Source organism: Thrips palmi, unplaced genomic scaffold, assembly GCF_012932325.1.
Source record: "Thrips palmi isolate BJ-2018 unplaced genomic scaffold, TpBJ-2018v1 HiC_scaffold_4, whole genome shotgun sequence".
NCBI lineage: Eukaryota > Metazoa > Arthropoda > Insecta > Thysanoptera > Thripidae > Thrips > Thrips palmi.
Genome location: NW_023144631.1, coordinates 827,722 through 843,121, shown reverse-complemented (window position 1 = coordinate 843,121; position 15,400 = coordinate 827,722). Strand labels below are relative to the sequence as shown.

Sequence of the window (15,400 nt, the reverse complement as noted above, 5' to 3'; positions counted from 1 at the left end):
ATCTGTCCGGCACACTGACATACAGCGCCTGTCGCAACCCTTTTCCCCGGACTCTCCCTCTTCCCCGCCGCCGCCGAGAAGGCCCTGCCGCTGATCCCGGCGTCAAGATGCGCCGCGCGGCGAGGCGGCAAGGCGGCCCGAGAATAAATCTGGAATTGCATATCGCGACACACGCCAGCCGCACGTCCGCGGCAGACGGAAGGCGTCGCGGCGCCTCGCGGGGGGCGCCGCCATGGCGTCGCCAGGGCGTGGCCAAGGCGTCGCAGCGCCGCAGCGCAGCGTCACACGTCGCGCCAGAGATATGGGTGTCGTGCGTCACGGGGAGAGGAGAGGAGGGAAGGGTGTTCCAGGCAACCCGCAGCGCAGCGCGAGCACCGTCTGGGGCCGTATCTCCGCACCGCCACCAACGCGGCGCCGTGGCGGCATCTGGCCCCTCGGAGACGTTCACTATGCTCACTGTTTGCGGGAAGGCTGAGTCTCTCTCACTCTCCGCTTACTCTCTCTCGCGTGTGAATTAAAGCCGCGGCACGGTCTTCATTCCTGGAGCAGCGCGTTTGGAATCTCAAGGGGGGCGGCGTAAAGGCCCAAAGGCCTCAAGGCGGGCGGCCTTAATCGCCTAGTGTTTAGCGAGGCGTTTCACTGCCGCGAGGCGGCCTGCTCGGCGGCCTGCTTGGCGGCGGCGGGGATCTTTGACGTCGTGATTTATGTTCCAGTGGCATCCATTATGCAGGCAGCCCCCTTTCCCCCCCCCCCCCCCGTTTCTGCGAAGCCAAAGGCGCCGGCGCCGGCAAAAACGGCCAACGGGGGGCCCGGCCAGTGAGTCGCAGTGAGCGGGCCGAGGCCGAGGCAGTGGTCAACCCTGCCCTGCCCTGCCCGGCTGCGCTGCCTGACTGTTCGGCGCCGAGCATCCACAGAGCCGTATCTCAGCGCGGACGTCCCCGTCAAAGGCAAGGCCGGAGGCCGCCAGTCCTCGCCCGGCGGCCAGCTGCGCCGTTTTGTGGCGGGGCCTCGGAGGCATCCCGTCGGCGGCCCAGAAGCACCGGTGGAGGTGGCCAAAATCCCGGACGCGTTTTGAGCTCAGAGTCGCTGATAATCGAACCGAAGGGGTGACTCCACCAATGGATTGCACTCCGAACGAGAAACCCTTCGGTGGGGTCACACGCTCGGTTCGAGTCCTCTACTTTGGAGCTCAAAACGCGCCTTGAGTTTGGCCGCCGGCGCCGGTCTTCTGGCCCACTGTGCAGGGCCCCGCGGGGCACGGGGTTTGCATAGGCCAGCCTTATTACCCCACCGCCCCCTCCCTCCCCTCCCCGGGGTCGCTGGGTCCGCCAGGTCCGCCAGGTCCGCAGCGTGCCGTCGGCCTTGCCAGTAATGATCCGGCCGGGGTTTATGTCTGGACGTGGCGGCGTGGCGGCGTGGCGTGGCGCGGCGTGGCGTGGCGCGGCGTGGCGTGGCGCGGGGGGATGATTAGGCCCCATTACTGCTCTCAGCAAGATTCAATGGGCTCCTTGCGCCTCATCAGGCACGGCCAAGGCACGGCCTCGGACCGCCGCGGCAAAAACACGCCCAATGTGAGTGGTGCGTGCGTGCGCAATCCCGATGGCGGAAGTTTGCGGCGGGCGGTGCGGATCTGCCCGTAGAACGTTGTGCGGCTTGGCGGCCTGGCGGCGGGGCGCTATAAAGTGCCGGTTAATGCCGTGTGCGTGTGTGTGTGAGTGTGTGTGCGGGGATGGCGAACGAGGCCGTCGTCTTCTTGCCACTCTGACGAGGCGGGCCGGGGTCCACCGCAGGGACGACGCCCCGCGCAGCGCGCAGCCCGGCGCAGCCCCCCTGGTGAATAAGTGAGGGGGTCTGTGTACGGGCCTGGGTGGGGTGGGGCTGCCCCGTGGTGCGAGCTGCTCAGCCCATCTCGCGCTCTTCGCGGCCCTGACGCCCGCCGCCTATGAAAGGAGTCTGGCGTGTTGTCTGAGCGGTGGCCAGGCGGGGCGGGGCGGCGGGGCGGGGCGGGGTGGGCTGCCCAGGGGAAATTATATGGCGTCGTTTAAACTTGTCCCGCCGCCGTCGCCCCGCCGCCGCGACGCCGCCTGTCCGCCACGTGTTTCCTTCCGCGCGCGGCCCCACACTGCAAGGCCTGCAGTCCAGTGCGCCCACCGCCAATTTACAATTTTCTCTTAGTTTCGCGCCGCTCCTCGTCGGGGGTTTGAAAACGAGTGTTCACTTAGTCTCTCCCTCCGCCCCCTCTCTCTCCTCTCTCTCTCTCTCTCTCTCTCTCACTCTCTCTCTCTCTCTCTCTCTCTCTCTCTCTCTCTCTCTCCTCGGCACGACGCCGATGTGTAATCTAGATTGGCCGCGTCCCGCGCTCGTTGCACGCGACGCACGCACTCCCACGCGCCAACAAAAACATTAGCGGTTTGGTTGCTTAGCCCGTTCGAGCGGGGCTAAATGACGACGGGGGGAGAAGGGAGGGGCGCCCGCCTCACGGAAAAACACAAGTTTGCGTGCGAATTAATGCGACACGGTTCGACGAGCTTTCGCCATGTAATCGGCCGTGGGGAGCGGGAAGCGGCGGCGATGCCGGGGTGGCACAGTGGGCCAGAAGACCGGTGGAGGCGGCCAAAACTCTAGACGCGTTTTGAGCTCCAGAGTCGCTAAATGGGACTCGAACCGAACGTGTGACCCCACCAATGGATTGCTCTTCGAACGAGGAATCCATTGGTGGGGTCACACGTTCGGTTCGAGTCCCATTTAGCGACTCTGGAGCTCAAAACGCGTCTAGAGTTTTGGCCGCCTCCACCGGCTTCTGGCCCACTGTGGCGTGGCATCGACGAGCTCGTTACGGCCTACCCTCCAGCGGGCTCATTCCGAGAGTCGTTCTCCTCGCCGCGTCTCTCTCGCACCTTTGCGGAGCGCCCCACGAGTGCGAGAGAGACAGAGCGAAGACGAAACCCTTCGGCGGGACCGCCAGGGCCGCCAGGACCAGGAACAGGAGCCCGCTCAAGCGGCGCGCCTTCTTCCGCCCTTCCTCGTGTTACCTGCTTCGCCAAGTGAAGGGCTTACGGCCACCGGAGCGCTCCGTGGGGCCTTCTTATTTGGCCTCCGTTTTCCATTAATTCGCGAAAAAAAAACAAAGCAGCGACAGTGGATCTCCTTAGGGACGCGAACGACGTTTTGCCAGGGCACGCCAGGGCGACCTGCGCCGCGCCCGTGACATCGAGTTTACAATGGTGATCCATTTATTCGGATTAGCGCGAAAATGATTGCGTTCTTCGCTGTACGCGGTAACCCTTTTAACCGCCGGCAGCAAGTTTGCAGCCTTAAGTGAAAGTACCCAGGGGGGGGGCGTCGCCGGCCGGCAGGGCTTTTAGCCAAACTGGAGTTGATGAACCGCCCCGCTCCGCCGCCCCTCGTTTGGCCCGCGATCATCCCCGGCCCGGCCTGCAGACTGATTCCGAGAGTCGTTTTCGTCGCTCTGCCTCTCTCGCACTCATGGGCCGTGCCGTGTGGGTGCGAGAGAGACGGAGCGACGAAAACGACTCTCGGAATCAGTCTGCAGGCGAGGCGGCGGGGCTGCGAGGCTCATGGCAGTCATTACGCGGCCAACTTTTGTCGGGACTCTCAAAGTGTTCCAGCGGCGCGTCGGCGCGGGGCTGACGAGAAGCCGCCGCTAATCCATCACCGGCCCCACAATGCGTGCGAGAGAGAGGCCCGAAAACAGGTGCTGCGAGGCGCGGACCGGCGTGCGTGGCGGTGACCCCGTCGATACGATACCCCGCGCGGGGTCGCCAGAAAGTGGCCTTCGCGCGCGGAGTAGCCCCAGAGTTCTCCCGCCTGCGACGCCGTTGACCGGAGGAAAAGGGGGAAAGTCTTCTGCTGTGGAAAGCGCGAAAGACTCGGGGGGCGCGCGTCGCTCTGGGGAGTCATCAGGGGCAGAATTTAATTAATGCCCGCTGCTTTTGGGGCGGGGCGGGGCGGGGCGGGGCCCTCTGGGGGAGCCGGCGCGGCGCGCGGGGTCGCGTGGGGCGCATCGGCGGAGAGGTTAAGCATTCGTTGGAAGGCCGAAAAAGAAAGCCCAGGGAAATTGGTGCCGATGTATTTGTCGAACACGCGCGGCGGATTGGTCCTTGTGTTTCATGTGCCGTGTTTTTTCGTGTGTCAGCAGGTGCTGTACCAGTTCCGACTCGAGCGCGGCGACAAGGAGGCCATGGACCCCCCGACGCTGGACATCCCGCCGCGGGGCCGCGTGCCGGACTTCCTGGAGACGTTCCAGGTGCACCTGCCGTGCACGGGCCGCAAGGCCGCCGAGGTGGACGTGCTCATCCAGCTCAACGTCACGTCGCCCAACCGCAAGATCAACGACACCGTGCTCAACTTCATGCGCAAGAAGATCTGCCTGTTCGGTGAGTGACGTCTCGCGTCCGTCGCTGATGATGATGTATGAAAAACCGCGGCGTTTATCCTCGCAATGGATCGCGGCAAAAGAACGACTCCTTTTTCTCGCGGCGTCCATTCCGATCCATTCCGGCGCGGCGGAACAGAAATGATGGATCGGATCGGAGGCCGCGCGGCGAACTGAGGTGACTCTGCGCGCCGCGCCTCGCAGCGCCACCGGGGCGGCCGCCGCCATGCAGTGGCCGTGACTCAACGGAAAGTCTTCCTCGCAGTCTGCATCACGCTATCCTTGTGCTTCCAGACGACCGGCCGCGCAGGCCGCACCCCAACGAGATCGGCCACCAGTCGCTGGGCGCTGCGGGCGGCGGCGCTGCCGGTTCCGTTGGCGCAGCGGTGCCGGGGGCGGCGGGCGGCGCGGGCGGCGGCGACGGCTGGCGGCCCGTCCTGCTCGAGGCCACGGAGGGCCTCTACGCCACGGGCGGCATCGCCGGCGCGCTCTTCGTGCTGTCCTCCTTCCTCATGGTGCTCGTGTGGAAGCGCAGGGACACCTCCAAGATGCGGCCGCAGGAGTGCCAATAGTGAGTGCTGCCGCTGGCGGTGACAGTGTAGGTGCAGCTCTGCTTTGGCCGACAGTGTCCTAACGCAGTGTCCTTTGCAGCACGAGCTACGCCAGCGCGTACGGGTCCCCGCCGAGCGTGCTGGTGAGCAAGCCGCCGCTGCCGGGCTCGGGCCGCGGCCCCTTCATCGGCGCCGTGGGCTCGGACAGCGACTGCGGCTCGTACGCCACCATCGCCTCCTTCCACAAGGTGGGCCTGGGCTCGGCGCTCGGCCTCGGCTCCGTGCTGGGCTCGGCGCTGGGCGGGTCCGCCTTGGGCGGGTCTGCGCTGGGCGGGTCTGCGCTGGGTGGCTCCGCGTCGCGCGGCCTCGGCGCGTCCAGCCTGGCCAGCGGCTCCCTCACCAAGAGCGCCCTGGGGCTCAGCCTCGGCCAGCCGGCCTCGTCCAGGGCCGCCTCGCCCTACGCCACCTCCGTGGTGGCCACCAGCGGCGGCGGCTCCGGCCCCGTCGTCACCAGGCTGTACTCGCCCTCGCCGCCCACGCCGCAGACCGAGAGCGCCTACTCGTCCTACTCCTCGTACTGCCCGCGCAGGGTGGCCTACTACGCCGCCTCCAGCGTCAACTCCTTCGGAAAGCCAGCGGTGAGTAGCGCAGCGTTTGAAAACTCCAAAAACCAAAAACTTGGCCTTGCGGGATTTGAACCCGCGGCAGTGCGTACTTAATCCTCGCGGTGGTGACGGCCTGGCGGAGCGAAGGGCGAATCTGCTCATCGCGGTTTAGCCGCGCCCCGCCGCGCCAACACGTTTTATCCGGCGGCGTATCGCTCCGCCCTCGGCACCGCGCCGCCACCGCCACGCGGCCAGAACCATCATTAGCGGCGCCCACGGAAATGGGTGATGACAGCGGCGCACGCCCGCCGTGATCTGTGTCCGGGGGCGGGGTGGGGGAGGGGCTCGTAAAGGTATACGTGAGTGATTCGCTGCCACCCGGATTTAGCACCCCGGGGGGAGGGGGGAGGGTATAAGCCGCGCCACGCTGCGGGGTTACAACCCAACCCCGGCCCGGCCGCACCACCGAGCCAGCGCGGAGCCGAGGCCTACGCTGCCATAGCAGGTTGCGAGAGAGGGCACTTTGCTCGAGTTTATGGGATAACTCGGAAATATAGGTTGCTGCTGTTGCTGCGGCTGGCGCGGTGCTACAGACCGCGGCCAGTGATTTAGCACCGCATCACGGCAGCGCGGCGCGGCGCGGGGAGGGAGGGAGAGGGAGCGCATCATGCCGCCGTCAGGCTCATTGAAAGCCAATAAGAGAGACGGAGAGCGCGCGCCGCGCTGACACGGACATGACGATGATGATGATAAGCGGAGTCCATGAATCACACGGCGTGGAGGTGGAGCAGGCCGAGCAGGCCGTGAGGTGGGTTACGGGTGCAGCGCAGCCCCCCGGGGGGAGAGGGAGGGGGCAGAGGCCGGGGCGGAAGGGTTAAGCCGGGGCCGCTGCGTGCACGCCCAGCAGGCAGCAGGCCCAGCCAGGCGGCCCGTCAAATCGGAGCGCCATTACGTCAGTTTAATTTGATTCATGGAGCGTGCTGCTGCCGAGGCCGACGGGGCCGTCGAGGCCGCCGAGGCCACCGTAAACCGGCGACACTGCCGAGGCGCGGCGCGCAGGGTGGCCGTCGAGGCCGCTGAGGCCGAAACGCCCTGACAGTGCCACCGCATTGGACGAGTTTGGGCGCCGCGATGGAGCGCGCGGGCTTGGCCGTGCTTTGCTGTGCGTTCCCACATTTTCCGCCCCGTGCTCTGAGCCGATCCGGTGTGCGGCCGTGCGGCCGGTCGTCGGGATGGAGCACCCCAAGCGGACAAGCTGGCCAGGCAGGCGGCCAGGCGGGCGGGCAGCCGGACCCAAGTAGATGAGCCCAGAGAAAGGGGATCCCGGACAAAGGGGGGACGTCCGGTACCGCAGGCCGGCCGGGCCGGCACGGCGGGGACGTCGTTCATCGGGGCAGTGTGGCCCGCCGCAGGGCTGCAGCTGATAGCTCTGCGGGGCGCTGCCGCACGGCGCTGGCCACGCCGGGCATCTCGTTGGCCTGCAAGCAATCCTAATTTACGAGGCTCCTCGGTGCTCCTCGGCCGGCCGATGAAAGCCTCGATACCGGTCGATATAGCTTAATGTGTGCGGTCTGCCCGGCCTGCCCCACCGGTCCGGGGTATGCGCTATGCGCTGCGGCCCACGCCCAGATCCGATGTGTGCGCGCACACTAGGGATGCTAAATTACCGGTAAAATTCAACGTTACGTAAAAAACGGTAATTTACCGTAATTTACCGTAAAATTGGTAATTTTCGGTAAAATTCGAGTTTTTGGCTGATTTATCAAATATTCATGTTTTCCTATGTATTTTAAAATGTAAAAAGGGGTTATTTTTATTGATATGACAGTAAATCGACAAAATTTACAAATCAGCAGATAGGGTCAATATTTATTAACTGATCAACCAATTTGAATTTTACAAGAAACCCACTGAGATTCCAAACGCTATGAGTATAGCACGTATGGTGCAATGCACTGAGATATCGCACCATACGTGCAATGCCATAGCCATATGCATGGGAATGGGAAGGCAATGCAAAAGCATTGCACAAATTGACGCTATACTTAAAGCGTTTGGATTGTCAGTGCCGTCGTACACAAAGATCGACGAGCAAAGCAGCGGTGTATTCCCCTTCAGCAGGCACAGTCTTCTTGCTAGCTAGCCAAAGCTCCTATGTGGACTGTTTCACAAGGCCCTGGTGGTGAAGGGCGGTCAGTTTGAATCCGTTACGATGATAATATGTTACACTTTGCTTCTATTTGAGTCCCGAGTTCATTTAATTTACGAAAACAACTATATGGCCAAAAATTGAATTTTACCGTTAATTACCGGATTTTCGACGTCGCGGTAAATTACGGTAAATTACCGTTATTTACCGGTAATTACCGGTAATATTACCGTCCTTCGCATCCCTAGCGCACACATATCACTGCGGGGGAGGGGCCACTGTACTGTGCCAGCAAGGGTGCACCACCCCACACGGGGAGCGACACAACCTAAGGTTGTTTCCAACCCGCTGAGGCGCAGGTAGGCAACCCGGCAGAGGAACAGGACGGCGTGGAGGCCGCGGCGGCGCGCCGGCCGTGCTGTCGGTCCCTCGCGTGCCGAGGAGCATCAAATAATGCCTCCGCCAGGCCGCGCCAGGCCAGCCCTGCTGCCATCCTGCCGCGCCGCCACGCCACTCCGCCTCGCCGCAGAAATACGTTCCCCCTTAAAATATTACCATCCTTCACACTCGCGGCTCCCGGCCTTCCAGGGCCTTCCAGGTCGGCAATTAAAGAGATTGGGCCGCGGATAGGCCGCGCCGTACGAACGCTGCCCTTCGCCTTTTTAGGCGCCGGGAAATGCCTCAAGTAGGTCAGGCAGGCGTGCCTTGGCAGTGCGGTGGCACCACGTTGCGGAACACGGCGTAGCACGCGGAGACACGTGTAGGGCCGTGTGTCGCCCTGTCTCCCTCGCACCCCTACGCGACGCAGCGTGAGTGCGAGAGAGACAGGCTCTGGCTGCAGGTGCACGACGGCCAGGTGTGCAGCGGGCTGACATGGCGACACGCAAACGGCTACCGGTTTTACAGCGATATCTCACTCCGAGCCACAATGGCTGGCTGCAAGGGCCGCGCCAGCGCCACCACCCCGCCGCCTGGAAGTGCATTGCCTCGCATTTGCATCGCACAGGACGTGGAGCAGGGCGGGGGGCTGCAGGGGGCTGCAGGGGCGCCGCACGGCCAGGGTTCACCTCGCCGCGGCCAGAATCAAACCCTCGTTAACCTCGCCTGTACGAATCGTCAAACTACAAGGCAACTACCTGCACGGCCAAAAGTGCGGAGCGAGGGGGAGGGAGGGGGGACAGCGCAGGGTCCTGTCTAAACTAACCCCCCGTCGTTACAGAGTCGGACGGCAACACGCAGTCCCTGAGGGACATCTGGACCGAACACAAACTAGGGCAAGCGTTAGTTTGCGCAAGTTGCACGTGTGTGTGAGGGCGCGCGTGCGTGTGCGTTGTGTGTTGCGGCCGTCGGCATGTGGGTGTGGGGGTCGAGGAGGGCGAAGTGCGAAGGTGCAGCGTGCGAGGGGGTATGCGCTCTCTGAACCTGTGTACCGACTATTACGCTATTACGCTCTATTACGCCACAAATTCATCGGAATTTAGCTAAAAACGGCCTAAAACACACCAAAATTGATAAAATTTTGACAATTTCGGCTATTACGCGACTATTACGCGAATTATTACGCGTGCTATTACAGATAGAGTGTACCGACTATTACGCGAGTGCATACCCCCTCGGCAGCGTGCGGTGGTGTTATGGTGACGCGGTGGCGGCGGTCGTTGCATTGCCCGTGCTGCTGAGGATGAGAAGGTGGAGGTGGTGGGGTGGTTGCGGGCCGGTCACGCCCGTCCCTGTGGGGTGGGACCCTGCTGACGAGGCCCCCCGGGGGCCCGGCGGCCCGGCGGCCCGGTGGAGCGCTGGCAGGTACGCGCCCAGGTAAGGCCGGCCGGCCGGGCCGCCGCAACCAGCTGTCGGCCGTGAGGCAGTGCGGTGAGCGGGCCAGAAACATTATCGTGACGGGCGCGGCCACCGGGTCGACCAGCCCGCCGTTTGGTTCGGCCGTCCGGCCGCGGCACTGGACGAACTCGGCTAGATTGCGCGGCATTCTCGCCCAGGAAGGCGAGTGTGGCGGCCGGAGGGCGAGGCGGCGAAGCGCGGCGAAGCGAAGGGCGCCGGGTCGATGTTGGGTGATTATCACCGTAGGTTGTCACTCGCGTTCCCCGGGGAAGTGCTTCTTAACTAGACCACATAGGATGTTGAAATTTGTTTTGAGGTCGCCCCTTGGGGTCCTTTACCACCTTCAATCTTGAGTTTTGAGCTGCCACTTCTGAATCGGCCTTAATAATATCGAGAAGTGGTCAAAAAGTGAACTCCGTCCACTTCTCCCGCACCAAGTCGATTTCGAAAAGTGGTGTTTAACAACCTCCTGCGAGATGAAAGCAGACTTTCTTCTGACCAACATGAAAGAAAAAGTATGTGGGGTCACATCATCGGCCACGGTGACTTTCTGAAAGCAACAAGCGTGAAACAGCACGTCATCAAAATTGTTCCCCCAGTTTTCATGTGAACTCCGTCCACAGTGCTTATTTAGGCACCAAAATCGCTAAAATAGCTTTAATAACACGACCCGACTCGGGAATTGTGCATCTTTCAGTTCTCCATCCGCCACCACCAAAATCAGCTGGCTGGTGTTGCGCGAAGGGAGTCCAAGTGGAATTTAGTCTTCGATTCCGCTGCGTATGTTTTTTAAAACGAACTCCGTCCACCCCCTTTTCTCGAAAACCAATGTTCCAAAAGTGCCCCGATTTCTTCAAAAGTTAGGTTTTTGTGGCCCCTTTGATAAGCGCTTGGTCGGAAGAATCGTATCTCAGCCTAGCGACCAGTGCGTGGCGAGATACAGTGGTTGTAAACGGTACAAGAAATGAACTCCGTCCACCCCTTTTCAAACTGCATATTTCAGCATAAAAATCAGGTTGTCCCGTAACAAGATTGATCAGAATGAATTGTGTCGTCACTTAAATGCACTTAATAGGCACCACAGTTCCTCAGACCTGCATTTAAATCGTTTTTTTTTTTTTTTAAAGGGGGAAATGGCGAACATAACCTCAAATTGCCGTACGGCGCATGGCACCCATACACCTATGGTTGCCGGTTTGCCCGGCGCTTCTCTCTGTTCTGTTCAGCGCTGTGCTGTGCTAGCTGGGGATCATTTTACTTTCTTCCACTTCTGTTTTGACCACTCTTTGGCATAATCTACGACCGTTACCTAGCCTTAGAACTTGAAAAAAACAGCAATTTGAAATTTGATTATGAACTATTAATTTCTTCCAATCTTTTTTGGGCTGTCATTTCTAAACCCGTGGGCCGATTTCGCGGAGGCTTCGTATTTTTATCCTTCTAGTAGTCCCATATCGCCTCCGTGCAAAAAGAAATTTTTTCGGGAACCTTTTATTTCAAAAGTATCCTCGGGCTAAAATGACAACCTACGCTGATAATCACCCTGTTCCCTTTTCATTAGTCGGCAGGCAGGCCAAAGGCCGCCACGGCCACGGGCCGCCATGGCCAGGCAATCGGCCCTAATGGGCGCGACGACACGCCGACACGCCTCGCCGATAATAAAATTCCGATATCGCGAGCAGCGAAAGCGAGCAGTACAATGTAGCGCGCGTCTCTTGACTCCGGGCCGGCGGGGCGGCGGGGCGGCGCGACGCGGCAGAGGCAGGCAGTCATCACGATAGGAGAGCCTGCCAGGCGAACAACGGAGCGAGGCGGCGGCACTGCCAGGCACTGCCTGCCACGGCACTGCCGGGGCACAGCCAGCCAGTGGAGTGCTGATAAAGGAATGTTTCGCTCTCAATATGCTGCTCTTCCCAGCGCCTCTCCGCCGCGCCGCTGCCGCCGCTCCGAAAACAAATTGTCTTAGGAGGGTGATTATCACCGTAGGTTGTCACTCGCGTTCCCCGGGGAAGTGCTTCTTAACTAGACCACATAGGATGTTGAAATTTGTTTTGAGGTCGCCCCTTGGGGTCCTTTACCACCTTCAATCTTGAGTTTTGAGCTGCCACTTCTGAATCGGCCTTAATAATATCGAGAAGTGGTCAAAAAGTGAACTCCGTCCACTTCTCCCGCACCAAGTCGATTTCGAAAAGTGGTGTTTAACAACCTCCTGCGAGATGAAAGCAGACTTTCTTCTGACCAACATGAAAGAAAAAGTATGTGGGGTCACATCATCGGCCACGGTGACTTTCTGAAAGCAACAAGCGTGAAACAGCACGTCATCAAAATTGTTCCCCCAGTTTTCATGTGAACTCCGTCCACAGTGCTTATTTAGGCACCAAAATCGCTAAAATAGCTTTAATAACACGACCCGACTCGGGAATTGTGCATCTTTCAGTTCTCCATCCGCCACCACCAAAATCAGCTGGCTGGTGTTGCGCGAAGGGAGTCCAAGTGGAATTTAGTCTTCGATTCCGCTGCGTATGTTTTTTAAAACGAACTCCGTCCACCCCCTTTTCTCGAAAACCAATGTTCCAAAAGTGCCCCGATTTCTTCAAAAGTTAGGTTTTAGTGGCCCCTTTGATAAGCGCTTGGTCGGAAGAATCGTATCTCAGCCTAGCGACCAGTGCGTGGCGAGATACAGTGGTTGTAAACGGTACAAGAAATGAACTCCGTCCACCCCTTTTCAAACTGCATATTTCAGCATAAAAATCAGGTTGTCCCGTAACAAGATTGATCAGAATGAATTGTGTCGTCACTTAAATGCACTTAATAGGCACCACAGTTCCTCAGACCTGCATTTAAATCGTTTTTTTTTTTTTTAAGGGGAAATGGCGAACATAACCTCAAATTGCCGTACGGCGCATGGCACCCATACACCTATGGTTGCCGGTTTGCCCGGCGCTTCTCTCTGTTCTGTTCAGCGCTGTGCTGTGCACTTAGCTGGGGATCATTTTACTTTCTTCCACTTCTGTTTTGACCACTCTTTGGCATAATCTACGACCGTTACCTAGCCTTAGAACTTGAAAAAAACAGCAATTTGAAATTTGATTATGAACTATTAATTTCTTCCAATCTTTTTTGGGCTGTCATTTCTAAACCCGTGGGCCGATTTCGCGGAGGCTTCGTATTTTTATCCTTCTAGTAGTCCCATATCGCCTCCGTGCAAAAAGAAATTTTTTCGGGAACCTTTTATTTCAAAAGTATCCTCGGGCTAAAATGACAACCTACGCTGATAATCACCCAGGAGTCCGTGTTGTCGCAGCGCCGCTTCGCTTGCTCCGCCGCGCTTCTTCATATCGTCTCTCCCCCCCCTTCCCCGCCCGTCTCGCCTGGCCTCGGAAATGGAAACATCCGTCACAAACAGACAAACGAATGATTGTGGATGGAGCCCTGCCCGGCCGCGCCGCCGCGCCCCGCCACGCTCGCGGGCCTGTTGCTCCGACGATGGCCCGCTGCGCTTTTCAGGCGGCACTCTCCCCGTCGCTCTGTCTCTCTCGCACGTACGCGGGGTGCCCCACGAGTGCGAGAGAGACAGAGCTCGGAATCAGCCTGCAGCAGCGCGGCGGGGCAGCCCGTCAGCGAGAAGCGCAGTGCAGTGCAAACTCGGTTGTAGTGTCTTCGCAATTTGCGAAACTCGGAGCAGGCAGAGCAGTCGGGGCGACACTCGAGTCCGCTTTGACCTTCCCCGCGCCCCCGCGGCCCCCGCAGCCCCGGCGCCCCGTCCTGCAGGCCCTCGAGCATTCCGACGCCGGCCGAGTCTCCCGAGTCGGCCGCCCATGTGCTTTTATAGGGCCAGGGTGGCCTGGGCGGCCAGGGCCCTCTGCCCCTCTGTCTCGGCGTCGCTGCCGGCTGTGCCGGCTGTGCTGGCTGCTCGGCCAGGGCGGCGGGGCGGGACGCCTTTACGGTCAAAGGGAAGCGGAGACGCGGAGCATCGGCTTGGCGACGTCCTCGTCGTCCAGCAACGCCGCGCCAAGGCGGCCGCTGCGTTCTTTTAAGGGAAACTTGCGCCGCGTTCTCCCGGAACGGCCCGGTGCCGTAACTCCCGTAACTCCTGACCGCGAGCAGCAAGCGGCGGAGCGGCAGAGCCTCCCCTGCGGCTTCAGCCCTCGTCCCCCGCGGCCGCCACGCCACGCCGCGCCACACCGCGACACCGGAGAGGCTCGCCTGCCACCTGGTCACCCGAGCCGTCCGCCCCCCGCCCTGCTTGTCCGCCCTCGCCCCCGCCCTCGCCTGCAGACTGATTCCGAGAGTCGTTTTCGTCGCTCTGTCCCTCTCGCACCCATACGGGAAGCCCCATGAGTGCGAGAGAGACAGAACGACGGGAACGGATCTCGGAATCAGTCTGCTGGCGGCCGCCGTGGACAATCACGCGGTGTAGGGGCGGCGGGGCGCTCCAAGAACAAGGGCCGAGCGCGTGGGCGCGCCGAGGCGGCGCAAGTTTGCCAGTGTGCCGCGCACCGGTCCAGACTGTTTGGGAGTGGGACGGGCCGACGCTAAGCTCCGCAGCGCTTCGCAGTGGGGTCACCGTCCCTCGGCAGCGTCGCCGCTGCGCCGTCACCCCCGGCGGCGGCCGGCGCCCAGGGCGTGGTAACTTAACATAACAATAACATAACGTAAATTCGAGGATACCCAGAATTTTTGGTATTTTTTTTCGGTTGGGTATATATTTTCTTCATAAATCGGGCATCATTTGCATTAACGTTAAGCAGATACCAAGGCACTTAAAAGTGATCGAAATAACGATAAAAGAGTAACAAAAAATAAAGTCGGGATGAAAGTAACCGTTATACTTGTAACATGTTTAAGTTGTTTTTCAACTAACGTTAATTTTTGAGGCGTTTCTTTAATGTTAAAGTTATAACAATAACGAAAATTATGTATCATATTCTGATACTGTTATAACAAGAACCAGGGAACGCAAATTTAATAACGTTATTGACAAGGCCATGACGACGGCCTGATTCAGAGTGCCTAATTCCTCTACCCAGTAACTTGGTGATTTTTGAGAGTTTGTTTTCTGAATTTTCCTGTCAGTGATATCCGTCCGTGGAAGGTTGTGGATCGGTCACAGTGCCATGCAGCAGACCTAGGCGGACAGGACAGGCTCCAAGTCTTTCACCTTTTGAGCAGAAGTGACACAGACGTTCATGCGACGGCCCGTGCTGGTCGCGCGTGGTATGCGAACGCTCCCTCCTCTAACCAAAAACGCATGAAACCTCCAATCGCGAGGGAAGCGCCGTGTAAAGACGTGCGCGCCATCTAGCGGCGGCATTGCTGTTGACCACTACGGAAGGCCGTATTGGGACATCGGCCATCGGGTGCGTGACTTTCAATGCGATTTGGTGGCGATCAATCGCGTTAAAACGCATCAAATTATATTAAAAAAATGAGGAAACTGCTCTGTTCTTCTGCAAGCTTGCCACTTGGGCTCGGTTCTACCTCACATTTCTTGCCCGCCAGGTTCAAATTTCTGTCTCGAATGATGCTGGAAAGAAATATTTCTGTCTCGATCGACAGCGTTGACGTTGACATGGCAACAACGTACCACTAGAGAAGTTTGGAGAAATTTTGCGACGGCTGGGGCTTTTGCTTGGACAAGCAGTCGTAGTGCCCGTGCCCGACGCGTACTATTCAACGAATGTGACGTCATGTTCGTTTGAATGTGTATTTTGTCATGCTCGTTTGAATACGATGTCACATTTATTGGAACGATGCACGGCCGTTAAGTATACTTAATCAATCGTTTGGACGTGACACAATTCACATTCAGCGAAATGACGTCTTATTCGGTAAATAACAGTGTACCGCTAGGTGGCGCGCG

General features: G+C 59.6%; 1 protein-coding gene across 2 annotated transcripts in view; it reads left to right on the top strand.

Moving 5' to 3' along the window:
- Positions 1-15,400, top strand: part of LOC117649648 (tyrosine-protein kinase Dnt-like) — a 74,073-nt gene that overhangs the window by 54,567 nt on the left and 4,106 nt on the right. For both annotated transcript variants that reach the window (XM_034392585.1, XM_034392584.1), the window contains 3 exons: positions 4,160-4,397; positions 4,691-4,967; positions 5,048-5,585. In XM_034392585.1, the coding sequence (XP_034248476.1) occupies positions 4,160-4,397; positions 4,691-4,967; positions 5,048-5,585 (1,053 nt within the window). The remainder of the gene's footprint in view (positions 1-4,159; positions 4,398-4,690; positions 4,968-5,047; positions 5,586-15,400) is intronic.